Source organism: Amia ocellicauda, chromosome 7 (assembly GCF_036373705.1).
Source record: "Amia ocellicauda isolate fAmiCal2 chromosome 7, fAmiCal2.hap1, whole genome shotgun sequence".
Lineage (NCBI taxonomy): Eukaryota > Metazoa > Chordata > Actinopteri > Amiiformes > Amiidae > Amia > Amia ocellicauda.
In genome coordinates, this window is record NC_089856.1 from 13,104,902 (window position 1) to 13,132,664 (window position 27,763).

At 49.0% G+C, this 27,763-nt stretch overlaps 1 protein-coding gene across 3 annotated transcripts; it reads left to right on the forward strand.

The window, feature by feature from the left end:
* Nucleotides 1–698: 698 nt before the first annotated feature.
* Nucleotides 699–27,377, forward strand: lima1a (LIM domain and actin binding 1a). Of its 3 annotated transcripts, none has more exons than XM_066708501.1 (11): nucleotides 699–1,157; nucleotides 8,794–8,939; nucleotides 9,934–9,979; nucleotides 14,750–15,241; nucleotides 20,767–20,842; nucleotides 21,593–21,720; nucleotides 21,939–22,025; nucleotides 22,206–22,263; nucleotides 22,878–22,975; nucleotides 23,343–23,476; nucleotides 23,613–27,377. In XM_066708501.1, the coding sequence occupies exons 2-11, from the start codon at nucleotides 8,818–8,820 to the stop codon at nucleotides 25,021–25,023; spliced, it is 2,652 nt and encodes an 883-aa protein (XP_066564598.1). In that variant the 5' UTR covers nucleotides 699–1,157; nucleotides 8,794–8,817; the 3' UTR covers nucleotides 25,024–27,377. The 3 variants fall into 3 exon arrangements, with proteins under 3 accessions (XP_066564598.1, XP_066564597.1, XP_066564599.1); XM_066708500.1 differs by lacking the exon at nucleotides 699–1,157 and adding an exon at nucleotides 5,163–5,357; XM_066708502.1 differs by lacking the exons at nucleotides 699–1,157; nucleotides 8,794–8,939; nucleotides 9,934–9,979 and adding exons at nucleotides 12,686–12,787; nucleotides 13,914–14,154.
* The last annotated feature ends 386 nt before the right edge of the window (nucleotides 27,378–27,763 follow it).

Consider the following 27,763-nt stretch of genomic DNA (forward strand, 5'->3'; position numbering starts at 1 on the left):
GTGTGTAGTGTCTGTGTGTTTGTGGTGTGTATGTAGTGTCTGTGTGTTTGTGGTGTGTGTGTGTGTAGTGTCTGTGTGTTTGTGGTGTGTGTATGTAGTGTCTGTGTGTCTGTGTGTTTGTGGTGTGTGTGTGTAGTGTCTGTGTGTTTGTGGTGTGTATGTGTGTAGTGTCTGTGTGTTTGTGGTGTGTATGTGTGTAGTGTCTGTGTGTTTGTGGTGTGTATGTAGTGTATGTGTGTTTGTGGTGTGTGTGTGTGTAGTGTCTGTGTGTTTGTGGTGTGTATGTAGTGTCTGTGTGTGTGTAGTGTCTGTGTGTTTGTGGTGTGTGTGTGTAGTGTCTGTGTGTTTGTGGTGTGTGTGTAGTGCCTGTGTGTTTGTGGTGTGTGTGTAGTGTCTGTGTGTTTGTGGTGTGTGTTCGCTATAGTAAGCTAGTCCTTAACTGCAACTTAAAGCCAATACGACTCAAGTCCAAAATGTTACACACAGATGCACACAGAGGGGGGCTGTTTCACAAATAAGGTGCCTCTCGGGGACTCGGGTCTTAGTCGCCGTTCGCTCGCAATAGTTGAGGTATTGCTGTTGCGTGTTTGATTGTTTAATTGATGGTGGTTGGGGTGGCGGCGTCGGCTACTTCTTTAAGGTTAAAAAAAAAAAAATCAGGAACAAAAAATAGCCCTTCCGTCCCGCCCCCTGGCCTGAAACGAACCGCGGCGGGAGGCAGAAAGCGAGAGACGGCAGCGGTGGAGGAAGAAAGCGGAGGAAAGAGAGGAGAGGAGAGGAAAGTTCATTCACTAGCCGCACCAGACCGACCAAACCACCCAGCCGCCCCGGGACAAATAAACTCGCTTGGTTATCTGCGGGAAAGTCGCCATATATTCGTGCCTTAGCTTTTGATATTAAACTTTATTTTTTATTTTTATTGTATATATATATATATATATATATATATATATATATATAATTTCTCCTCTTAATGGCAAACGGGATCAAATTTACAAGAGCAAAGAAACATTTTAAAATCTAGACATTGTATCAGTTTTATTGTTATTAAGTTGCAACTCCGTGCCACCGCCGGGACTCCGTCTGTTTGAGACACCTGCCAGCGCCAGCCAGGGGGTCAGTCCCGCCGAGTCTCACCTGCAGGCCAAGCCAGGGGGGTAAGTCCCGGGGCAAGCCAGGGTTGGGGGTACATCCCGGTGTTTCAGACACCTGCCAGCCGGTGGGTAAGCCCCGGCGCTGCCGTCGTGTTTCGGTATTCCGCACGGAAAAGTCCCGTGTTTACATTGCCGTCCTGGGCTGCGGTAGCTCCTATGGCGGCCGTAGGCAAAGGTTAAATCAATATTTAGTTTAGTTTAGATTGTGTGTGTGTGTGTGTGTGTGTGTGGTGGTGGGGTGGGGGGGGGGGGTTGCAATCAAGCATGAACACACCTTTTTAAGACTTTTAAGTACGTGAGTGTACGTGCTGTTGCATTTAATGTGCGGCACCGCCGTCGTGTGGTTTGTGCGTTTCGTCGATTTGTATTATTTGTAACGGGATTTGTTTTGTAACAGAAAAAGCCAAAACTCCGATGCTGCTGATCAGGAGACGCACACGACTCCCTTTATCCAGATGTTTTGAAAGGAAATGCAATTTCCTGGATTTTACAGTAATGTTATACGAGAGCCTTGGACTGAAATGTGCAGCTCCTAGTTTGGTTTGAAATAAGTGTTTATACAGCAGAGAGGAGTGAATCCGTATGATGTGTACTCTAGTAGCTCTTTATCATGCGCCTTTTCGACAGGGCCGACCGATACTGTTACTGCTGTGTACTGCCAATATAGTACTAATACGACTGGACGCAATTCAAGACAATGGCTCCAGACGGAATTGTCTTCTCTTATTACAATACATAAAAACTAATACGGATTGGCCATTCATACACATTCCTGTATGCACCGTTTGAGTTGAAGGAAAGGCCCCACCTCACGTAGGCATTAAGAGGCTTAGCTATACTGTAATTATTATAGTTGCTGTTCATTTGAAAGTTTACACGGGGAATGCGGATATGTAGTGTAAATCTACAGACTGAAAAGAAAGTATTTGCTGGCCGAAGTAGTCGGTGGAAGGAGAGGGAGGGAGAGAAGTGTAACATGTTAAGAGTTCCCACGTTTCTTCAGGATTTGCCAGATTGTATTCAATAAAATCACCCTTCAACCCCTCAAGGCCCAGGGTCCCTGTAATTTGTGGTCTTAACTGCTCATGTTTTCCCCAGTCTTTAGTAACCCAGGATCAACTGACAACTACAGCCACCTTTCACACCAGCATCCTCTACCAGCAACCCTCCCCAGGTTCTGACTCAGTGTCCCGCGGGTCGGGTCCGGTCCGCGTGTCAATGTAGGGGTCAGATCTACGGCCACAAGTCCACAGTGTCCAGGGCCTTTCGTCAATGCCGGCTGGCAGTGGACTTTTTTTCTTTTTCCTTTTCATCTCTTTCTTTGGCATCCCCTTCTGCAGAGCTGGGTGTCAGGCCTGGCTTTGTGTGCTCTGCCAGCCCTGCCGCACGTGCCCAGTCCCTCCACCTGCCTCTGTCACTGGCTGCTGTGAGCGCTCTGTGCCTGAATGGGGCTCTGTGCTCCTGTGACTGCAGTATTCTTCAGGACTCTGGGCGCACGCTGCACCACCAGGACTGTCTGCACTCACTCTCTCTCCCTTTTTTTGTTTTTGTGCTTCTCCTTCTCTCTCTCTCATCTCTTCCTCAACTTTTATTCCATGCTTTTTTTTTTAATGATTCTCTGGATCATTTCAAATGCAAACCCTCCCAGTCTTCCTTCTCCCCCCGCCTCTCTCTCTCTCTCTCTCTCTCTCTTTCCACTCACACACAGCGCTGTTCTTTCCCAGTCCTTCTTGGCATCCGCCACCAAGCCCAAGTTTTCCCTTTTGTGAGCAGCGTCCTGGATGTCACAGCTACCCATTCTGAGAGTAAATAATGGCCTGAATTCTGTACAGCAGTAATGGGAAGCAGGTGCTTCTGTGACTCGGCAAATCGGGGGGCCCCTCCAGTGCTGCTAGTTTACACCGTCCAGACATCCCGGAAAACAAAACGCAACAGCGTTACAGGCACCGGAAAGGATGCCTGCTAAAGGAGTCCCATGGGTCTCTGGAGCCCCTGTGTGACCTTGGTGTAGGCATGGTGGACAGGATTTAATGGGAGGGGGACGTGTTTTGGGATTGCACTCAGCTTGGCACACCATGATTCGGGGTTGGTAAAGTTACTGGCAAACTGACAGGAAAGTGAAGTTTTTGCTTTCACACCCAACCCTTCTCCTCCCTCTCCGGGGAAGCGACAGAAGGTCAATGAGAGCACACTAGGAAATGACTCCAGGTGGCCCTCAATCATTCATTTTTGGTTGTTATTCATATTTTGTCATCAGTGTCTTGTAGGCTGTGTTATGCTTATGGCAACTTCATAACACTGCAGTTCAGATGGTCGGTTTAGGGGTATTAGACATTCTTGCTTCTAGGACAAGGAAAAATAGGATGAAAAATTGAAATCTGCCGTTTCCCCCTCCTGAGTGTGAAGGGTTAAAGAGCAGCGGTGGTGCATTGAGAGGCGGGATGCTCCTTGAAGGTGGTGGTTGGGGGGGTATAGGATGTGACTCGGTTATGCTTCCTGCGCCGGGCTGGTACAGACTGCCGTTATTAGATTAGCAGCCAGGTGGGGCACCCAATGCGAGCTCCCGTGGGTAAAGCAGAGACTGGCCTGTAGGGGAGAGGGCACTGCGGTAGCCACTTGACACGGGTATTTTCCTTCCAGGTGGTGCCCCCCTATCCCTTTCCGGAGTGTGACTCGAGGCCTGCGCTGATCTGGGCATGGTCACGGTTTAACATGTTCTGTCCTCCTCCTTCTATCTGCTGTGTAATGACTACATTGTGTTTTGAAAATGTCCAGGCCTTGTTCCCCTCCACCTCCCTCTCCATCGCTCGGCCTGCAGTTACACTATAGCGAGGGTGTGTCTGGCGCTGAAGTTTAAATTATATAACCATTAGTCTTCTTGGGAAGCTTTCATTTCTCAGATGAGATGGTGTTGTGCAGGGATCTTTTAATTTTTTCCACAGTAGCAGTAGAGGGGGTCTTATATTGGAGCCACTAGGGAGCCAGTGGCACAGAGTTTATTCTGCAGTCAGGGTACTGTGGTCACTTCGAAGAGCTGCTGCTGCTGTTCCAAGCGGGGACACGTGACTGCAATTACAGTCACATGGGTTGCTGCCACAGTGAATGCCATCTCTGCCATCGCTCCGCCCGCAGTGTGTACGTGGTTGTGGGTGAGCGCATCTGAATGTGTGGGGAAAGTGAGGTTATTCATTCCTCTGCCAGTGATCTTAGTGTGTAGTAGAGATGCGCAGATAAGCAGGTAGGGGCAGCTGCGTACACAGACACTGTGCTCCTTGTTGTCAGTCGGCTCCCCACCCCCGCCCTCATTGGGGAAAGATCAGGACTGACGCCACCCGCCCACCCACACAGTCTGTGACTATGAGGAGACTGCTGTCCTGTAACAGGAGAGATGACAACGCTCTGGGTTTCGCCCCCTGCACCTGAGGACACAGTTCAGCATTGATGGGTTGAAACGGCTGCCTAATTAAGAGCTCCACTGCGGCCCAATCCCACGAGCACTGTGTTGTAGTAGCAGTGGTGTAGTGATGGAGCAGGCGTCCAGTGTCACGGGTGTGTGTTGCTGTGGTAAGGGGACAGGGTCCCAGGGGAGTCCCTTTCTGCCTTGGGACTGGTTACAGCATTGAGAAACCTGAGCTACTGTTCTCTCTCCCTTCACTGCTTTTCTCTCTCTCCCACTCCCTCTCCCTCATTCTCCTCACCCCTCATCCTCCACTTCCTCTTCCTGTCCCATCCCTGTGTGTGCGTGTGTGTCAGAATACCTGTCGCTACCAGAGTTTTCTGAGGGTTCGTATCAGTAATGTTTGTTTGAGCTGGGTTTTCCCCTTTCTTTCTAACACTTGTGTAAATACAGGCAGGAGAAGGAACAACCAGGGGAGGGAGGGGGGCCGAATAAGAGGGAGGAGACAGGAGGGGAGGTGCTTACCCAGCAGGTATGATGATCTGTATTTTATGGAGGAGAAAGGGAGGTGAATTACCTCGCCTCTCCCTGCCTCCCACACTGTCCACACCCACACACACACACACTGACAGGTATAACCAGGTTACAGAGAGCGAGCGCGAGAGAGAAAGAGAGCAACAGACTGTGTCTAAAGGAACGCAGAACTCCAGAGTCAAACTTTGTCCAGCCACACACGGCAAGGCAAGAAAGTAGAGAGAGGGGGGGAGAAAAAGAGAGGGAGAAAGACAAGACCAGGCAACCATAAGGTAGGTGAGCTGTGCAGCGCAGGCCACAGCCCTGGGATTGGGTTTCCCTGTGTCAGTACAGCCGTTTTTGAACTCCGTATGAATGCTTGTTTATTTTAAAGCACTTCAATCTTTTCTCTTTTTCTTTAAGTCATGATATCCCTTTCTCTCACTCTCTCTGTCAAACAAAACCAAACGAATGGGGTTTAAAATCGCAGACACCCGCAATGTGCTTTGATATGGTGGGGGGGGTAGTGCAACTGCCTGTAAGAATGGGCCTTCCCGGGGGCTTAGTTGCAATTGCTAAAAGACCATTGGGCCAAAATGATCCCAATTAGCAAAGGCCCTTGTTAGGGGGGGGTCACCAGGGAACTGGTGACATTTATTTAAATGTATTTTAATTTATTATGATTTGTCTTAATATAACAAGTCATCTTAGTCCCAGTGGACATGGTTAGTCTGGCCTCGATACCCTGACTGGTTTGGTGGTGTTAAAAGCCCTTCAAGGCTCCAACAGAAGTCCTTTCAGTTTCTTTCTCTGCTGTGTGCACGCGTCTCTCTCTGTCTCTCTGACTCGCTTGGCTCACTTGGACAGTTAGGCCTTGCCGTTTCTGACTCCTGAAGAAACTGCTTTTTAAAATTCCTTATCTCCAGCTCCCAGTTGGTCTCCCTTCTAATGCCGTACCTGTTCACTGGTACACCTGTATACCTGTCCTAAAGGCTTTGTGTTTTTTTTCTCTCCCTCTTCCTGTTTTTCTTTAACTCTTTGTTTTGGATAGTTGCCATCAGAGTGAGTGTGTGTGTGTGTGTGTGTGTGTGTGTGTGTGTGTGTGTGTGTGTGTGTGTGTGTGTGTTCAGTGATATGCTGTAGGCCTCTAACTGAACTCCCTGCTATCCATCTGCAACAGCTGATCACTGATTCCCCTCCGCCCACTGTGCTCAGGGCGATCCTACACAATGCCTAGTGTGACATCATCGATTGGGTCATTCTATAATTTTTCTGCATTTTGACTTTGATATCTTGATCAAAGCCGACTTGCCGAGTTACATTGCGGTTTAAAAATACACTGTGAAATGCAGCTGGCCTCGGGGAGCACAGACTTACCGGGGCCGGCGTTGCAGTGCGAGAGTGCAAGGTCTGTCTGTAAAATTATAGAAAATCAATAACAATTCTGTGGCCTCCACGCTACCAGAACAAAAAGCAAACTCTACCCACAGCCCCTGCGCCCCACTGCACCTCTGGAATGTGTCGGAATTCCGGAGCGGGAATTTAGAAGCCTGGCAAACGCCGCGGTCTCTCTCTCTCGTGTTGTCTAGTGGGAATGACCAGGGTGGTTAAAGTCCAGTAGGGTTTATAGTTGTGTTTAAATGGAAGGAGAGTGTTTATGCTGGACAGATCTAATAAGCTGAATTATTGGGTAAGTGGGGGCGGGGGCCATTTAAATCACCACCACCCCCCAGGGCTAAAACTGCATTCCTGACCCATAGACCAGTAACTCTACTGACTTATTAACCAAGGCCATTCTGAGACATCCTTTCTTCCACTCTGGGTTGCTTGACTGTTGTACAGCATTCCTGAGATAGCCGGCGGGGATCTGTTTGTGGAGGGGAGGAAGGGGGTGTGTAGTGTTTGTGTGCTGTTCGCTAGGTGCTTGCAGGGTGTTTGGGGCTCGGAGGAGGGGAGGGGCATTGTGAGTTTCGAGATCTTGGAGTGGAGGGTGCCACACGTCGGGGTCTAAACCTGTAGGGCGGAGAGCACACCCGGCCCGGCTCCCTTTGCATGACACTTTCCTGCCCACTCAGAGGCCCTGTCTCGGCAGGACTGGGTGGTGCGTTTATGGACAAATAAATATGGGGGGAAAATAAATAATAACCTGGCAGTGTAAAAGCATGTGCACACACACACGCTCGCTCGTTCTGGCTCGGTTAGCCTATCCTGCCCTGCCCTGCTCAGGGGCAAAGTCCTCTTCCTGATCATAAATACTTCAGCTCAGGGCAACACTAATTCATCTATGTCAGGGTCAGGGCAAGGGTGATATGCATTTCAAGGGCAATTGGAAAAGTCCTTGGCCTAATTCAGTCAAAGCATCTGTACAGCATCTCTCTGGCACCAGGGATGGAGACCTGGCTGGACTGTTCTGGACTGTGGGCTAATGTAGAATCTAGTAATGCTCCTGTATAACATGTCTGGACTGGACTTGGTCCGGTAGTGATTCTTTGTGTGTTTCCTTTGGTGCTGCGCCCAGCCCTGTGTGGCCCCTGTCAGCTGGGAGGAATTAATTGCCCCTCCCTGACTGAGTCACTCTGCCCTCTGCTGCTGCTTGACTGCCCTGCTTCCCTTTGTGTTGAAAGCTTGTGTTTCTGAGGGAGGTCATTGCCGTCCACGGGTTTCCTTTGTAGCAACTTGAAATTCTGTGCCTGTGTCTATCTTCTCTTCCATCTAGCTCTTCTCCTTCCATGGTGCCCGTCTCCCTAGTTGTGTGTCTCACTTCCTGTTTGGCCGTGTGGTGGGTGTGGCCTGTTGAAGAATGACGCACAATTGCATTTCAGCAGCATCATGATTGTTGTTGCTACATCCTGTGCTGGGGGGGTGGTCACAGAGAGGGCAGAGTGGGGGTTCTCTCTAGCTATAGAGATACAAATACACACAGAGCTACAGGGCTGGGTGTGGCGAGGGTCAGGTTTCTTTGTCCAGCTCTCTCTCTTTCTCGCTCTCACACTGTCTGTCTCCCTCCTGCTTCTCTCTGTGTGCGGGGGTGCTTTGCTGTGTGGCCCGTGTAATTGCAAATATCCAGAGTAGTAACCGATTGCCCAGAAATCGCTACTGCACCTAATCTGACCGGCCCTGACACACTGACAAAAATTGGCCATTACATCACCCTCACTAATGATCAATTAGCTCTTGGGCAGTACAGTACAAGCTACATGTGTGACAGGGTCAGAGAGCCACCCTAAAACGGCCTTTGAGAATAGTCACTGTATGCATGTGTGTATATTTGTATCTATAAAATAAATAATACTAGCTGATGGTTGTTGCCTCATCTGTGTCTCATTTAAGTGTTTTGCAACAGGTAGTAAGACTCACCTGTGGCTCTGATGCAGATGGCAATCGGCACTCTCGCCACAGCTGTGCCTCACCCTATTTAAACCCCCGTATCCTCTCTTTCTGGCAGATCCCCACAGCCTTGTGGAAGGCTTGGAGTGTTTTGTGTAACTTTCCTGTCTGCATATGTTTTGTTTGCATTTTTTTGTTAGTTTGTTTCATGTGAACTCCTCTGTGAGGGGGATATCCTTCTTTTACTTTTCAATCATTCCAAACCTGTCAAATAAGCCTGTTAGCTCACCCAAACAGTTTGTGTCCTGCATTCCCGGTTACAAAGGTTCTTAATGGACTATATGTGAATGTTCGGTTTATATAAAGTTTTGATTTGAATATTGTCCTCGCCACACTCTCCAGGCAGTGAGCTAGCAGCAGTGAGTGATGGCAGCCAGTCCGTTCAGCCGGCGGCAGTGGGGGTCACAGTCTCTGCGCATCACCGCCAAGGAGCTGTCCATCGTCAGCACCCGCGGCAAGAACACAGCCATCGCTGAGAGGTTCTCCAAGTGAGTCGCTCCCCTGTCCCTTGTTGTCTGGCACACGCCTTCCCTGTCAAAATCAAAAAGAACTTTATTGGCATGACAAATTTACACAAGTGTTGCCAAAGCATTTAATGATACATTAAAGAAAACTAAATAAATACAATAACAAAATAAGAGCTCTCGTGCACGCCTCCTGTCTTTCTCTCCCCCTCCCTTCCTCGTCTCTGGGTGGCTGTGACCTCATTTCAAACTTGTTTTTCAAGTTATTCCAAATCTCTCAGCATTTCCTGAGAGCGTTTGCAAGATTTTAAATCGCAGAGGTGCTTTTAAAAGAGAGACTGTGGTGTTGTATAACCTGACTGGAAATCTGAAACGTTCCATCCTGCAAATGGCTTTTTTAATTTCATTTTTTTAATTTAAGTGCAACACACTTCCTTCTAGCTGCTGTTATGGCATAATTTACTTATTTCAGTTCTGTAAAATCGTAAGAGTAAAATGAAGTGGTTTAAAAAGTTTTATCTCCGCTTCTTGGCGATGCTGTAATGTGTTTTTATGGCTTTTGTGGAATTTCCGTTGTTGCACCCCTTTCCTACCAACAGAGGGCGGTGATGTTACAGTTTACCAGCTTTTGCTCAAGCCAGTCTTTCACTATTGATGCAGGTTGTACTACTTAGACCTCACTCAGAACAGTGTGCAGTTTATGCCAGTCAGTCATTAAATGACTATTGGTATTATCACCGGCTTTTCTTTTGTCGGTAAATAAAAAAACTAAAAAAAAACTTTGATCCATTCCAGGATAGAACGGCCAATTTTGAGTCTTTGGATTAATTACCAATTCAACAAACTACTGAAAGAGCTTGTAAAGTAAATTTAGAGGTTTATTATTTTTGCATTGCATTCCAGAAAAAAAACCTTTACACCAGTGTTGCCAAAGCATTTACAGAAAAAGTAAGGGTAATAGAATAAATACAATAAGAAAATGTAAAGTTTAAGAGTTAAATAGCATTATTCCCCCCAGGTATCAGAAGGCTGCAGAGGAGGCCAATGCAGAGAAGAAGAAACCTGTAAGTATCTTGTCTGTGAGGGGTGGTGGGTTGTGCTATGCCTCTGTATGCTGGGGGTTCGAGTTATTTCGCTTTAATTTAGTGTCCTGGTTATTTTCTGAAACATATTTGCTTCAGTGATTTCACTCCAGTTTGCGCTGGGAGATGGTTTGGGGTCTGGATGGGTGTTAATTTGGGGTATTTTCAAGATGGTGGTTCCCAGCACACTCGGACCGTACCTGTGTTGCAGTTGGGGGTGGCCTTTGTACTGTTACCCTGAGATGAGCACGTTTGGGGTTCGAGTTTCGGGTTGCTCAATGGCTGAGGCTCGGCGCTGTGGTGGGCTGATACTGCAAATCAGAGTGTGGCATCCCCGAGGTGCCCATGTGGGAATGGCTGATGGTCTGAGGAGTATTGAACCGATGCAAACAAGATGTGCCCTGTCACCGAGACTGAGGCAGGCAGACAGGCATTGCTAATCACCTGCCTAATCCTCCGAGCACTCTGTCCTTCTCTCTCTCTCTCTCTCTTGCTCCCTCTCATTATGCCTCTGCCTCCTGCTCTCAAATTCAGAAACAAAGTTGAATTTCACACACCAAGTACACCAGAGCATTCCAACAACAACAACAACCACAACAACAGCAACCTAGATATCTTTTCTTATCTTCTCTCTTTGCCCCACCCCCCCTTAATCTTGCCCAGCTACTTAATCGCAGTTGGCCAGCCAGTCACTCCTTAATCCCTATTGAGCAGCTCTGTAATCTCAGGTAATTCCACTGTAGTTCTGCATAACTGCTCCGATTTACCGCCTGTGTCTCCGCGGGCAACATAAGGACAGAGCGCAAAGGCCAGGGACTGGCAGGGGCCATGCAGCACTACAAAACCCGGTCGGCAAGCCCGTCGGGCCCCAGCGCCAGGGTGTTCGTGAGTGCGGGGAAGGAGGCTCTGCAGAGAGAGCGACATACCATTGTGTCATGCAGGGTAGGACCGGATCCCCACCCCCTCCCCTCCCCGTCAGACTCCCTTGTCCCTGTGTGTCCCTTGGTGCAGATATCTGTAGTGCTCGGGTCAATTCTAGTGTAGTGCATGTCTGGTTCAGAGCGGCGTTGTGGTAGTTGCCGCGGCAGCGCAGGTGGTTTGCCGTGTGCTCTCGCAGGGTGGGTACATTGTGGCCCAGAATCACTGTGGTTCCGGTCTTAAAAGTCCTGGAGAGCCACGGTCCTGCTGGGATTCTGGAATATGTTTTTCAATTGCAAAGGGCAGAGTGCATAGATTTGATTGTGACGTCATTTACGGTGTCGCAAATGAGTTCAGCTCGACTGGTGAGAAGCAGGAAGAGTCGCTGCCCTCGGGGTCTTGGCTTGTGGCTGCCACCCATCTCCTAGTGGCAGAGTGGCCTCTGAGCTGGAGCCCAAAGACCCCTACAGTAGCCAAGTGTCAACCCTGAGACTGGGACACAGAGGCCAGAGTACCTGCCTGTGTGTGTGTCTGGCGTCTGTCTGCATCTGGCGTGCCTGCCCGTGTTTGTCTGTGTGTTCACACGTCTGTGAATGCAAGTGCACCCTTGGCTGGGCAGTTCAAGTTCAGACTGTCGGATCGGTGATGTGGAGCTCGGATATAATGGGGGCAAAGGAAAAAACCAACCAAAAAAACCCCATGGAAATATTGAACGCAATTTCAGCCATCGTTCCGGGGCAGGTGAGGCTGCCTAGGAAAGCAGCTTGTCGTAAAAGCGCACACACCAGGTGTATTGATCTTGATGACATGTTCTCGCTGCGGATGTGAGTCAGGTGTTCGTAGCCGGTGATCAGCGTCGCTGCCGCTGTAGAGAAACTCCAGCGTCGCTCCAGGGCGTCACAGAACGGCAGCGGCCCCGTGAGTCAGAGTGACTGGGTTACTGAGTCCTGGGAACAAACTGTGAGGGGGGGTGTCAGTTACTTTTTGGAATATAATCTGACATTTAAAAAAAAAAAAAATTCCTTTTAAATTTACTGTCTTCTGATTTTATATTTTTAGAAGACAAAAACTCTTGTTGTGACTGTTGACGTCGGAATGACTTCTCGGGGGATATGAAATTGGCAGTACCTTGTTGCGCTGATCGTCCGGGTTGTGTACAGGGGGGAGTAATGAGCTCGTAGTACGACACTGTCATTACAAATGGTTTTCCACAACTCTTTGGTGTTTTATGGGGGAGTGGATTATGTGTAGATATCTGGTAATTGAATACCCGTGTATTGTATAGGAGAGCGGGGCAGTGGTCTTATTGTGTGTGGGGGAAGTGTTACTGTGGATGGGGTTTGGTTTATGATAACGGTGTGCAGGGATCGATGTGTCCACATGAATTCCCCTCATGTGTACAGGGGAGAGGTTAATGTACCAAAGAAGAGGGGGACACCAACTTGTTGTATTGACTGTGGGCTGCACTCCCTTTGTGGGACAGCTCTAGTGCCTGGCTGAATGTCATTGCAAGTATAGCAACCCTGCACGACATGAGGAGGTGGTTTGGGGCAGGGGTGGTGGAGAAATATATTTTTTTCCATTTTGGTCAGCAAAGCGTTAATCTTTCCAGGCATTTGTCATCGTTTCCTGCCTTCACATTTCCTGGATTTTCTTTCTCTTCTCTCTCTCGTGCTCTGTCCTGGCCTGAGGTGGCAAGGGGGGGTGGGGTGGGGAGGGTTGTGGGCTGGTCCTTACATGCAGCCTTGGCTAACTACAAACATCTGGGAGTGCTTTATCATGAGGAGAGAGGGAGAAAGAAAGGAGGGGAGAGAGAGACCTTCAGAAGTAGCCCGGACCATTCAAAGTTTTTTATTCTTTTGTGTGGAATAAGTAAGTAATTTAATACATTGATTTTAACATTTGCAAAAAAACATCTTGTTATAAATGAGTGAGAATTTGCGGTCTAGTTTCCATTCAGTTTTGGGGTATTCTCTCTCAGTGTATGTATTTTTATTGTCAGGACTGGGGTGTGTGGTGGGGGCAATAGTCCTTTCGCAGATGGTATTTTACCCTGCGGGGGGCGGGGGGGTGCTCCGCAGTGGTGACACTGGTTGTCGAGTGTGTGTTGTAGCTGAAACCCAGGAGTGCCGTCTCTCCATTGTTAAGAAGGTGTTACAGCCCGACATGTGCTGCTTGGCGGAGTTGGGTCTTTTTTTATGGGTGGGTGGGGAGTTTTGCAGATGACTGGAAATTTATTTTCCTTCCAATGAGGGATGGAGAACTGCTTTATTCATTTATTTCAAAGCAGTTCAAAAGAGTTTCTGTAAACTAGTGGAAAATTTGGGACTTTTCCACTGTCTGGACAGTCAGGGCTGAGTGTTCAGAGGACACATGTCCCTGGGTTCAGTTTTTATATATTGCATATGGTTGTTGATATATATTTACTGTACATTTGATCATGCTTTAATGGTATTGTTTGGATTGTGAATTATATAAACTATTGTTTTTTGATTAAAGGGGATTAAGTCCAAGTCAGTCCCTCTAAAACTGGGTAGCAGTCCTGCCCTTAAAAACATTATGAGTGTATTTTTATATATGAAACTATTTGACAGAAAAGTGCAGCTGGTTCTCCTTTGCTGAATCAGCCCAGATCTGTGTACCAAAAAAAATTTGCATTCCACTTCCAGTTTTGCCTGAACTCAGTTTGTTCTGCTGTGGGGCATAACTGGGACCGTCTGGCCCTCGGGGTGCAGTGGTACACAGAGTGTTCCTGCATTGTGTGTTTTGACCTGGGGTGCTTACCTTCAGCACCCTCTCTTCAGCACAGTGTGAGAGATTGGTGTAGTTTTTGCTGATCTGGTTGCAGCCTTGATATATATATATATATATATATATATATATATATATATATATATATATATATATATATATATATATATATATATATATATATATATAAAAATAAAAAAAAGATTGCCTGCCAGTAAACAACTGTGTATTATTAATGTATTGCCAGATGCCCTGGACCCAGGTGACTGACAGTTTACACAAGAAACATTTACAAAGTGTTACAAAGTGTGGTAAATACAACTGGTGAAAAATACAATATGAACATACCGGAGTACAATGAGCTAACGTGCTGACGGGACAATTGTAACAGCGCTGAGGTGGAGTGGAGTGTCCTGGGAGGCAGGATTGTACAAGGAAGCAAAATGCAAGATGCAGCAATTTGGGTGAATAGGGAGCACATCAAACTGGTGAGGAAATCTGTGAATAAAGGAGCCCTGACTCTTAACTGACTGCTGCTTGTTTTATTATTTCATTCATGCTTGTAAATTCAGCTGATATTCTATTTGTGTACATGTCTCTGTGTGTCTGTCACAGGTTATGGCTTGCAGTGTTGCCTAACTTCTCTATGGGGTATATATCTTGGCTGTTGACAGTAATGTGTAGAGAGATGATGTGTGAGAGTGAGTTGCGCGCGTCTGTGTGTCCGGACAGGTCTGGATTTGTGCTGTGGGATTTGGCACACTCTGCACATGCAATCCATGGTGCAAATCATAACTGGGGTGAGACTCTTCAGTACGAGACTTTAACCCTCTCTTGTCTTCCTGTCGCTGCCACAGGAGTAATGTTCCGTTTTTCCTTCTGTACGTGGTCGGAGCCGGCACCCGTCTGGTATAGAAAAGCAAGAAGGGACTAGCTATGCAGCTCAGTCTCGCCTGCAGATGGTGGCAGTGCTAGGCAGAGAAGAAGGAGGAGGAGGAAGAAGACTAAAGCCAAAGTACAAGCAGAATCTTTAATTCTAATCTTTCTCTTTTTATTCCCCTTCTCTTTCTCTCCCTTCTTCAGAGCATTGAACCGCTGCCCTCCAGCTTGAGGCGGGGCAACCTGAGCGTGTTGAAAAAGAGGTGGGAGCAGCCACCACCCCCTGCCCACCAGGACCACCCCCCTGTGCCTAACCCTGTCCCCCGTGCCCGCCTCAATACCCCGCCTCCCGTGTCCAGCATCGCCAAGCCCCATCCCAGCCCCGGACACGCCCCCGGGCCCAGCCCCAGCCCCAGTCCCGGTCAACAAAGCGTGGCTGCCACTAGGCCTCCAGGCCCCGAGTCCAGCCGCTTTCACTACCCCAGCCAGGGGGAGGGAGTGGCGGAGCAAGAGGGTGGGGTGTCGGAGGTGTCGGCCATGGAGAGGAGGCTGTGGAGAGAGGGAGACGGGGCGGAGAGTGAGGGCCGGACAGGTGGTGCCAGCTCCCCGGGGGGCAGCGTCCACATCGAGAAGCCCAGCGTGCCGCTCACCAGCCTCAAGATGATGTTCGAGAAGGGGGAGGGGACACCCAGCAAGGTAGGGCCCGGCTGGTGTGTGTGTGTGTGTGTGTGTGTGTGTTATCGTACGCTCAGGGTGATTAACAACAAGATCGACTTGGGAAAGGTAAAAATACATCCTATAATATTGTATTATGTATATTTGAAGTAAATTCATGTTAAAAACACAAATTACAGCGCAAGATTCTGTTCAGGGGTAGATAAACTGAAATGGGGCAATAGTAATTTGTTAAAAATTACTTCAATCCATATGGAATTTAAGGAAACCATATTGTGCAAAAGCTTTGCAATTTGCATTAGTTAAAATAAAATCATTAGGCATGTAAAGCGATGCTAGATTGCTGTACGCACCACACAGTGCAGATTCCCCCACATTCTACTACAGACTGAGAGCCTGGAAACACAGGAGACAGGCACTGGAGGGGGAAGAGACATCGGAGAAGAGTTGGGGGGGAAAAAAACAAAAACAAACAAACCATGAGCACGACTGATCTGAGCCCCCCCCGCCTGCCCTTGCCTTTAGTCATGCTGGGAGTCACATGCTCTGTGGCAGGATGGGAAAACTGCTCAGAGACGCACACTTACAAACCCTCACACACACTCGGGCCCGAGCCTTCAGCTGAAGAGGAGAAACATCCCAAGAATCGGTGGTTGATTTCTTGCCCGTCCGTGGGGTCGGGACGCTCAACGCAGTGAACAATTCAGTTCAGAAAGGTGCAGGTTTTTTAATGCGGAAAATATACTGTTTTATTGTTTGTAGTATTTTACATTACATGAAAAAAACAATTCAAATTTTTAATACTTATGATTAAAAACTTTTAAAATACAATTCTTAAGATCACTTAATTTTTAAAATCTTTGTGATTTAACAAAACCAAGAAAAAACTTAACTTTAAATAAACAAGTGCACAAAACAACAAAACAAACGTGATTAAAGCAAAACTGCTAACCAACATAAAAGTCAAATACATTGAAATAACTGAAAATGCATTGGACAAAATAAAGAAACAATTAAAAAGGTAAAAATAAAAAACAAACAAAAAAGGTCCAATGCATTTAAAATTAAATCCAAAACGGACAATGTATTTGACAAAAAAATATAACAAAACTAAGCCAAAAAACCCCTAAACAATTTGTGTTTTAAAACCAACTAAATCTTTAAAAACAGTTAAAAATTCATTCTTAAAAGTCATTTTAAAAACAATCATTCATAAAATGGTTAAAAGATCACCATCCCCGGAGGTGGGTCCCATCATGGGATCCTGAGCTCCCCCAGATCTTGTATATGCCAGTTCTTATAGGCTTCCTCCTTGCCCCTCTGATGGACCTCCAGATTGACGTAGTCTCTCACTAGCACCATGCCCCTCCACGCGATGACAATCGGGTCCAGCTCCTGCTTATTGAATAGACAGATATTCCGTCCCTCCCACAGGGCCTGCTTCACTGCGCAGACGACACGCCACCAGCACCTCAGGGTGGAAGATGTTAGTCCCCTGGCAGGACCGTATAAGATCTGCTGGGCGGTCGCCCGCGCAGGAACGGCAAACCTGTGGAGGAACGGAGAAAACAGGAGCCAGACCCGTTTTGGTCCTGTCGATCGTGATCCCCAGAACCTTGATAAACGGCTTCACAGGGAACACGGTCGGCGGGCCCCGGCCGACAGGCCATGCCCTGGAGAGGTAGACCTCGCTCTTGGCCTTGTTCACAGCAGCCCCCGTCGCCCTGCAGAAGCCGTCCAGCAGTTCCTCGACCCTGGCCACGGACGGAGCGTCCGTGCAAACCACGGCCACGTCGTCCATGTAGGCCAGGGCCTTCAGTTGCTCTCCGCCGGAACCCGGGAGATGGAAACCTGTCACCCGGACGTCCCGGCGGATCGCCTGCATGAACGGCTCCAGACAGAGGACGTACAGCAGGGCCGACAGGGGACAACCCTGCCGGACCCCCGACCTGACCGGAAATGGTTCGGTCAGGTGGCGGTTCACAAGGACCCTGCTGCTTAGACCGCTGTAAATGATCTTAACCCATTTCCTCAGGCCAAGAGCGAGACCCATCCTCTCCATGACGAGCTGCAGGTATTCGTGGCCCACTCTGTCGAAGGCTTTCTCCTGGTCCAAGCTGATTAGGACCAGGGGAAGCCCTCTCTCGTTCGAGTAGGCCACAACATCCCTGAGCAGCATGGCGTTGTCGGCCGCCGATCTCCCCCGGGCACCACAGACCTGGTCGGGACCCACGACTTGAGGGAGTGGCCGCTGCAGCCGGAGCGTCAGTGCTTTGGCCAGTATCTTGTAGTCGGTGCACAGGAGGCTGACCGGAAAATGCGGAAAATATGTCAGGAAATGCTTGCTGTCCCTCCTCCTCCTCCTCCTCCTCTGCTGCCCCATCCCCAGTCTCTTTCCTCTGCAGGCCCTCCTGGGGTAGGGAGTGATGGGGGTGCGGTGGGGGTCACAGGCCCAGCCATAGACCTCCCTGTGCAGCAGGAAGGGGACTGTAGCTCTGTTGCTGGAAAGTGTTGGAGCTGCCAGGCAAATTTGTGTGAAACAAGGCTCCTGATTCTAAAGAGAACTTTTATTTCGGTCTTTTAAAAATGGATTTGAATAGGTCCCTGCAGTCGGGTCTGCTGATTGAACCCTCTAGGTTATATACAAAGGGGGGACAGAGAGAGAGGATTGTTCTTAAAATAAGTCTTGTAAAGCCATTGTGTCCTTGTCCTTAGTGATGGTTCGTGGTCTGTGTGTTCTGCCCCACAGGCCAGTTGTATAAAAGGATTCAATATATCGTTATATTAAGCGCAAAACCCGTAGGTGAACGAAGGCCCTTGTGTGGCCATGAGACCTGCCTCCCCATGGCTCACTGGTCTGGTCTGTCTCTCTGCTGGTCTGTGTGTCAGAGAAGGTTAGTTTGTTGGCAGAGGGGAAAATGGGGGTTTTGGGGGCACTTTTAGTTCAACCATTCAACCCCCCAACCCCCTCCCCACTCCCTGTGTCATGTCAGATGACCAACCAGCTGTCAGGAAATACAGCATGACTGCTCGGGCCTGAGGGGAAATATGAAGCCTCAGTCTTTTGTGACTGACGCCCCTCCGCCCCTCTTCGCTCCCCCATACAGACTGTATGGAGGGACTGTGCTGGAGGGGATGATGTCATTGTTGAGGTATGTTCCTACCCCCCCCCCCCCCACCACCATGGTTAGCTTCAGGGCTCTGGAATTCCTTCAGTTTTGATGGATCTTTGCTTCCAGTTGAACCCGTGCGGCCCTGTACTGCGGGGTTTGGGACATTGAGGGGGGGTGTAGTGGGGGAGGGGGCAGGCTGCTTTGCACACTTAGTCTTCTCTGGTTAAAATAAGCATAATGTTTTGGCCCAGTTAAAAAGTGGGGAACAAAGCCATCGCTTTACTGTCTCAGTTGTTGGTTTGTCGTCTCCCTCCAGTCTCCCTTCTGTGTAACCCAACCCAAACCCCCTCCCCCCTGCTTGTGTCCCTTAATGTAACTCTAACCCTGACCCCCCCGACCCTGCATCCCAATTGTAACTCTATCACTGGAGTAGAAAGGGAGAGAGAGTGAAGGGGGGGAGTCAGTAGTTAGAAGTGATAGATTTCGGCTCCTCTGTTTGGTTTCCACATTCCTCTGATGGGCAAGAGATGCTGCTGCCTGTATCGGTCTCTCGGCCTTTCTCCCCTAGCTCCCTAGTGATAGACTGGTATTCCCATCCTGCAGTCCTGTCTGTGCGCTCGGTGAGTGTGTGATTCATACTGACGGTGTGCGCTGGAGAGAGTGAGGCAGCGCGGTGTGCTTCCTGAGAAAAGACGGGCCTGGACAAGTACCCATGTATCCATCCACCGTCATGGCAATTGGCGAGAACCAGGAGAATAACAAAAATAAGATAAAATATGCACTGAAGAAAGAAATGTTTTTTTTTAGGGGGGGTGATTTTACATGTATATGTAAAACATATTTTTACAAATCATTATTGGCTAGAGCTTTCGGTTTTTCGAAAAGCTATCGGACAATGCGGTGCTGTTGAGTGCCTTCAGAGAAAGGTGTTATTGCCAGTGGCAGGGATGGAGACTGCAGCTCGCACGCTGCCTCACCACGGGATCAGACGGCCAGTGTGGTGGAAGCCGATCGGATCGTTAGTTGTGGCTTAAACTGACTCCCCTGGCTCCTGCAGTGTTTACACAGATCGCCGTGCGGGATTCCCAATGCCACTAATTATGAGCGGTAAGCGTCCTAATGAGGCCTGTTAACCGGGGCTTGCTTAAGGGGGCTTTCTTATCCTGGCTTTGGGATTAAGCCGCTGGTCTTTGCCTACAGCTCCCTTCCGCTTAGCTCCAGATTTTGTTTTATTTTTGAGTGTTTTATTTCTCCCCCCCACTGTCTACCGGCTGTCTGTTAATTTCCCAATCCATCGTCTCCCATCTTGTGTATCTCTGCTAATCCTCTCAGTCTGGGGGGGTTACTGTATTTAGAGGTCCTCCAGCTGCCCAACACCCCACCCCCCCATTGTCACTATCCTGTCTGGCTGCTAAGTGGCATCCTGCCCGTCTGCCTCTAATCTCCAGCCCCTCACCTCCCTGAGCTCGTCTTCAGCCTCCTACTGACTGACCGCCTGGCCGAGTCTCTACAAAGGAGCTCGTCATTTCTGCAGCTCTGACATACCGAACGAGGTCTAAAAACCAGCAAGTCGGTTTCCACATCTCTGGTCTCGGTTCCTTCGGAGCTCTGAGGCAGGACTGGATTGGACTGGGCGAAGGGAGAACGGTCCCCTCTAAGTGAACAGGGATTTGAAACAGTCGGCTGCGGTGCAGACCCCTGAGCCACAAGACTGAGCTGCTGCCCGTGTGTTTCCCGTATTGAGGTGTGTCGGAGCCCCCCCTTGACCAGTACTGACCACGGCACCACAGTCCAAGCAAAGGCCGTCATTGGAAGCGGAAGTGTAATGGGTGATCAGTGCTCGCTGTGTGGCTGCAGGGCTGCTGGCCCTCCCTGGACAAGGCATTGTTTCCTACCTCCCTCCCCCTCCTCCACTAATCTTGTTAGTGGGTTATGTTGTTGTTGTTTGGGGCTGGGAGCTGGGGGGGTTGGCAGTGTCCAGGTCCTCTCACCTTCACTGTAAACCCGCTCTCGGACAAGGGTGAGCTGCAATAACTTTAAATGAGGTTCTCGATAAACTCCAATTCTCCCATTTACAAAACTGAGAGGATAGGGTCAAGGAGTGTGGGGGGGCGCAGAAGTCCACACCAGGTGTGAATGGTTATTTAATCAACCGGTAACACCATCAGGAGCTGATGAGTGTGGAATGTGGCACAGAATCACCGCTAATTGCTCTCTGGGGGGTGGGATGGGGCGGGGAGTAGATGAATGGCAAATTGTCTGCTGCTGTGGGGAGGGACTCGTCTACAGAAGAGCAGCAGAGCTGGACACAGTCCTGAGAGAGACGGAGAGCGAGAGAGGCAGAAGGAGTGGGAGACCGACAGAGCCAGACTTAGTGAGAGAACGAGACCCTGCCTGACCCACTCTCTTGTGGCCTGTTTTTTGTTTGCTCAGGTGTCCCGGGAGCCAGTCAGGATCGGGGGCTACAGCAACTCCACAGAGGACATGGAGCTGCGCCTGGGAGACAGAGGTACAGTACACTATAGCACAGAGCACAGTACAGCACAGCAATCTGCACACAGCACAGATCAAGGGACTGCAATATTGTGGACATCATGGAAATCCTGTTTCAGAAGTTTTTATAGTACTGCAGTAAAAGTACAGTATCGCTGTGCATCAGCCGAGCAATGTGGTGGGGATCAGGCGGGGGGCGGCCCAGGTTAAAAATAACACTAAGACTGCAGGCATCGGGTATGGGGTCTCCTTCCTGCTGCTCCGCCAGATAGTGAGCCAGCACTTCCACTGCAGCCCTGGGAAACAGCTGAGAGGGAGATTGCATGTCTGAGGACTGGACTCCCCATCGCCCTTTTCCTGAGTTCTGGCCCGTCTTCAAGCTTTTTTGAATTGAATTGAATTTGAATTGATGGAGATACACAGCTGGCTGACTTGATAAACTGTGTGTGTGTGTGTGTTGGAAAATTTACTTTTTCACATTAATTTTCTTTTTATTCTTTATAATATTAATGGTTTCATGTTAATTCAGTTTTGTGTATAAAGCAAGACTTCTCCAACTCACATCTTTTGTTCTTTACTTCACTTCATGCGAGAGGAGAGTGTCATGTTTACCTGGATATTCTTTTTTTCTAAGAAACTTATTTTTTCATCCTGAGAATTTCTAAAACCACTACAAAGTCTCTGCTCTTCTGTGCATGTCGAAGTTGCATTCTAACCCCTCTGTCTATCTCCAGGTTGTAACCATGTCTCTGTCTCTGTCCCACAGGTCAGTTGGATGGGCTGTCGGGGTGCTCCACCCCAGAGCGGCTGCTGGAGGCCACCTCTCTGAAGGACCGAATGGCTAAGTACCAGGCCGCAGTGACCAAGCAGGAGGCCCTGCCCCCCGCCCACAGTGTAAGCCCTACCACTGCAGCTTGAATGTTTTTTTTTTTTTTTCTCTCTGTCTCCCCTTTTCTTGCTGTTGAAGCTGTTGTCCCTCTGCCGGCACAGCCCTAGTGCAGCATTCATTTATTAATTTATCTTTTGATCTATCCTACCCCAATTTGAATTTTGAACAGCTGCTGAAATACAGGGATGTAATCGCCTCTCTCTCCCTCCCCCTCTCTGTGCAGAATGAGCCGGGTGCAGTTGAGGAGAGTCACGGTGGGGAGCAAAAGGAGAACGTGCCGCCCAGCAGCCTGGACAAAGACCGGCCTTGGGTGAGTTCCCCTCAATTCAATTCTAAAGGCTTTATTGGCTGGACTAACTGACGTCTGTCAATGCTGTGGCAACACTGATATGTCTAGTGCCCAGGAACGGGACAATGGGCACAATAAATACAAAAAATATACATGTTTGTGTTTAACATCTATTTACAAGAAATGCTCTCTTTCTCTCAGACGCCCTCCTCAGACACTGGGGAGAACAGCAGGAAGGGCTCCGTAGTGGAGAGCAATGGTGAGTAAATCACCAGTATGAGCACAGTGACTTGTGGGAACTTCCTGTTTACCTGAAGTGTAGCATGTCCGCCTGCATTAGTGCAAAATGTCCCAGAGAGATGTACTGTACCGTCCTGCTGCAGAGTCACTGACTGGACTGTCCTGGTGACTGGGCCCTTACTCTGCAGTTCCAGTGACCTCATGCGGGGGGAGCCGCTGTCTGGGCCGCTCTGGCTCCCTGTGTGACGCCTGTGGGCTCTCGGCTCCTTCCTGCCTGTTAGAACAGAGGCCCACTGTCCCTGCAGCAGATCATAGTGGCGTTTTGAGTGGAGGCTGAGGCCGGGGTGTCAGTCCTGTCAGAGCGGCCAGCCTGCGGCGTCTTGGAGGCACACAGACCCCGGACTGTCCAGTATTGTACTCTGTGACACAAAGAGCCTGTTTAACAGGGTAGTTGCAGGGCATTGGCAGTGTCTCACTGGTGCCACCTTGTGACAGGATGTTGCCATTATTTCTTAGTTCTGATTGTCAAACCAATCAACCTCCCAAAACATGTAACTAATGCTGTTTTTTTTTTTTTTTTTTTTTTTTTATATCCCTTTCAACCCCTGCTCTTCCTCTCTCCCTCTTTCCCAGGCACACGAATGGAGGGTGAGGGGGAGGTGAGAAAGATGTCTGCCTGCAGTGGGAACACGCAGACCTCGTCCGACAGTGGTGCACCCAGAGCACTCAGGGTGAGGCTGGGCTCTGCCTCGGACATAGCGCCAGCAGATTGGGTTCTCGTGGTTTTAAACAGAGGAATACCTCTTTTTGTATATAACAGTTGTCAGTGATCAAAGTCACTTTGCTACTCCAGCTGATAAAATACTAAATGAATGTATTTAAATATCATCCAGCGAGCTTCCTTTAGTTGAGCTTAAAATAAATATACGATTTATTTACAGGATAGCTGTAGATATTTATTTTTCTGCCAGCGCACAGGCGTCTGCAGCCATTGGATATTGAACTATATGAGAAGCCAAATCCTCTTCTGTGTGATTTTTATTGCAAGAGACTTTTGCTTTTGTTGACTGACTCTCCCCGTCTCTGTCCCGTGTTCAGAGGTTCTGCCCACCTGTGCGTGAGTCATGTGTGTCGTGTCAGAAAACCGTGTACCCGTTGGAGCGCCTGGTGGCCAATCAGCTAGTGTTTCACAAGGCCTGCTTCCGCTGCTCCCACTGCAGCAACCGTCTGAGGTAAGTACTGCGCACTCACTGCGCACTCACTGCGCACTCACTGCGCACTCACTGCGCACTCACTGCGCACTCACTGCGCACTCACTGCGCACGACAGATCTGAACTAACAAAGCTTTGTCTCCCTCTGTTGGTCAGCCTGGGGAACTTCGCCTCCCTGCATGGCAGTGTGTACTGCAAGCCGCACTTCAGCCAGCTGTTCAAGGCCAAGGGAAACTACGACGAGGGCTTCGGACACCGGCCGCACCGTGAGCTGTGGAGCGCACGCTCTGAGGGGGAGGAGGAGGATGAGGAGGTGGGGGGGGAGAGAGCAGGAAGTGCCGAGGAGGTGGAGGAGAAGAAGGAGCGAGGGGGAGGGGGGCGGGAGCGTTCCTTAGAAACGGCCTCCCCCGTGAAGCAGCAGAGCCCCCTAGTGGAGGAGTGCCCCCTGGCCAAGGTTAATGTCCTGGCCGCCAGCCTGGAGACTCGGGCACAGTTTGTCCCCGTGCCAGAGAGGGCCCCCGTGGACAAGCCAGCCGAGACCCGGAGGCTGAGGATCGCCTGGCCTCCCCCGAGTGACGAGGGCGAGAGGGCTCAGGGGGGCAGTCCCGTGAGTGGCGGGGGGGAGCTGGTAGGGGTCTCTTCCCCATTGGTACGCCCCTTCCGTGCCAAGTGGCCCCCTGATACGGAGGCAGAGGTGGGGGGGGTGCAGCAGAGCCCTGAGCGCAGTGAGATCAGCCGGCTACGCAGGAGCGCCTCCCTGAAGGAGAGGAGCCGGCCCTTCAGCCTGGCCCCTAGCCCCACCGCTGCCCCCACCCCCGCACCTGCACCCAGACGCCAGCAGAGGGAGCCAGGGGGCAGTGCAGCCCGACCACAGCCGGAAGAAGCAGAGAGGGAGGGCCGTCCCACACCAGCGCCGCGCAGCAAGGAGAGGCAGCAGGAGGAGGAGGAGGAGGAGAGGGTGGAAAAGGAGAGGAAGGAGAGGGAGGAGAAGGAGAAGAAGCAGAGGGAGGAGGCAAAAAGGAAAGAGCAGGAGGAGGTGGAGAAGAAGGAGAGGGAGGAGGTGGAGAGGGTGGAAAGAGAAAGAAGGGTGCGAGAGAGGGAGGAGAAAGAGAGGGAGGAGGTAGAGAGGAAGGAGAGGGTGGAAAGAGAAAGAAGGGTGCGAGAGAGGGAGGAGGTAGAGAGGAAGGAGAGGGTGGAAAGAGAAAGAAGGGTGCATGTGGAGAAAGAGAGGGAGGAGGCACTCTCCACTCAGGACAGTGTGCTGAATGGGGAGATGGCTTCAGAGGAAGAGGAGGAAGCAAAGACTAAATGTAGAGAGAGGGAGGAGGAGGAGGAAGAGGAGGAGGAGGAAGAGCTGGAGCAGCCCTCCCCCGCCATGGCAGACCTCCATGCCTCACCCCCCTCACCCTCAAGCCAGGACGCCAAAGCTGACCGCTCCTTGCAAGACGTGGGCTTCTGGGAAGGGGAAGAGGAGGAGGAGGGCCAAGGAGTGTCCGTGGAGGACCTGATCAAGAGAAACCGCTACTATGAGGAGGAAGAAGAGGAAGAGGAGGAGAGGGAGGACTGAGAGCAGCAACTCGTTTCTGGAGGGGAATCATATACAAAAAAATCAATTAAAAAAAAAAAAAAAAAAAAAAAAAATCTCGGCCTGTGGGCTGAAGCTCGACCGTTTCTTCCCTGTGGGTCAGAGTAAGAGGCCGCACAGGAGCTCAATCCTCTCTCTCGCATGAGATTATTGGTTTAGGTGTCGGAACAAATGTGCTCAACCAAATTCCGCTGTTTTTGTTTTTTTAGTTTTTAACTTTTTAATTTTCTCCTCCTGATTTTCTTTAGTTTTTTCCCAAACAAATTTATGCCCAGCTTCTCTCCACCTCCCTTGAAATCCCCCCCCACCCTCTCTGTGCTTTTAAAGTGAGACTCGCCATTTTCCCCTATTTTGTCACCAGCAAACTGGAGACAGGACACTTTTTAGGATCCATTTTAAGATGTTGGGGTTTTTGGTGTGTGGGGTGGAAAGCTGTTGCATTATTCCACACATTGTGAAAGGAGTGTTTAAGAAAACTGTGGATGTTATTTGTCTCTTGTAAAATTTTATGCTGTTTGGACCAAATTTTTAAACTTCAAAAGTATCCCTCCAATTGTGCATTAAAGGTTTGTTTTTACACCAGGATGCAGAAATTACATGTTTATATAATCTTCATAGAGCATTCATGGGTTCTTTAGAGGAACTACCAGGCCTCTGAACTGGGGGCAGATGAACAAAACATCAAAACATGTCTTATCCATCTCTTGGAGAATAAACTTTTTAAATAAACATTTATTTCCTGACTGTGTTGTAAATTAAGCCTTTCGTTTGAACCTCAAGCCCGAGAAGCGCAGACGAGCCATCGCCCTCGTACAATTCGAATCTCCCCACGAAGAAGACGTATAATTTGTTGAACATAATTAAAGTCGGGTACATTTTATTTTTTGCCCTCTTGAGAATGGACATTTGTAATTGGGTGAATTCATTGCCGCTGGTGGTCTTGTCCTGGCAGGGTGTCAGACCACAGCACCCTGGACACCCTGTGCATGAGTGTGATTCAGATTTAAAGTTTTCTTGTTTTGGTTTGTTTTTTGTGTCTGATTAAAATTTAATAATCTGTAGTTTTTGTTCTTTTTAATGTGTTTTAATATGTCTAAAGATTAATTTTCTGCTTGAGGGGGTAGGGGAGTAGTCGGCTTCAACTGGAAGGGCAGTTTGACCTGCACAGAGAGGGGCGGGAGAAATGGTGTGAGATTTAATTTTTTTAAGAGCAGTATGCAATATTTGTAAATGTCTGCATTCCAGTCATTCATGTCAAGATTTTTTTTTTTTTCTTTTCTTGTCTCCTAAGGGTTCTTTCCCCCCCCACTGCCCTGCACTTCACAGTCTATATATAGATTTTAAGTCCTACATCTAAAGGCATAAAAATTAACTTAAGATCATGTCTGGGCCTGGAGGTTTCTGTTCTAAGGGGCTCACTTAGTTTCCACAGAAACCCAGCTCTACTAAATTGCACCAGTTAGTGGCCTAATTAGTTAATTGTGAATGTAATTAGTTGCTGATGCAAATGGAACCCTTGTCCTGTGTTGGAAGTAGGCCTGGGTGAAGTCACCTTTGACCTCAGTGGCCCCTTCCAGCTCCAGAGGAACGGGGAATCTTGTTTTTTAGAGTTGGAGACAGTTTGTCTTGGGTGCCTCTGTCTGAGGATGGGAAACGGAATCGGTCCGAGGGCCCAGAGAGGGACGAGTCTTCTGTCTTGTTTTTAATCAGCAGTGTCACTAGCAGGCTGGAGGGGCACTGAGAGGGCCGGGCCGGGGAGTGTGTGAAGCTGGGAACTGGACTTTCTTAACAGTGCTTGTTCATAAAGTCCCAAAACTGTTAAACCCCCCAGTACTCCTGAACATCTTGCATTCCATAATGTAATGTCTTACTGAAGTGTGTCTGTTTGTGTTGGTCTAACAGCTTGTTTCCATTAGGTTTCAATTTTCAAATGTATAATTGCTGCACTAACTAGGGGCAAAAACCAGCCCAGCTCCCTCTTGTGTGGTAGAAGAATGGTATAATAACAATCAGCATTGCGTGTGTGTGGGTGTTGTGTTGGTGCGTGAGACACGTCATGTGTGTGGTGAATCCTGAGTGGGCAGTGACCCCTGCGCAGTGTGGTTTATTGGTAGGAGGCTGTGTGTGTGCGCGCGCGTGTGTGTCAGTGTCCACGACCGAGAGGATCTGTGCAGGAAACTGTGAGACCTGGCCACTTCAAACTAAGAGTGGATTTGGAAGTTGCTTTATTTTATTTTATAAATTTGAAGATCAATCAAGTGAGTGATGTAATATATATTGACCTGTCTGACTGCTACAGCCATTAATAAAAATCTTTTTTTTTTTTTGTACTCTGATCAGTGTGGCAGTTCTTTTCTTCCACATGACCTAAAACCACAGATATGACTATTACACACACAGGCATGCAGATTTATATACACAAACAGACCACTGTATAGACATCCTGAGGTCTACTGAAATGGCACTCAAGCAGAGGGGCTCAGATTCATATGGAAATAGCCATCTTTATTAATGTGTATAAACATCTCAATATCTGTACATACTTCAGCGTGAGAGCACACCGTGCGCAGGCAAGATACAAAACCAGAGGTGCTGAGCGGAGGCTGTGATGAAGGAGCGAGCAGCGAACAGGCCAGTAAGACTCGAGAGGGGTAGAGGCACAGTCACCACACTCTCCTGCACACCCCCAGCTGGGCAGCATGTTTGGCACTTTGGGCTTCTC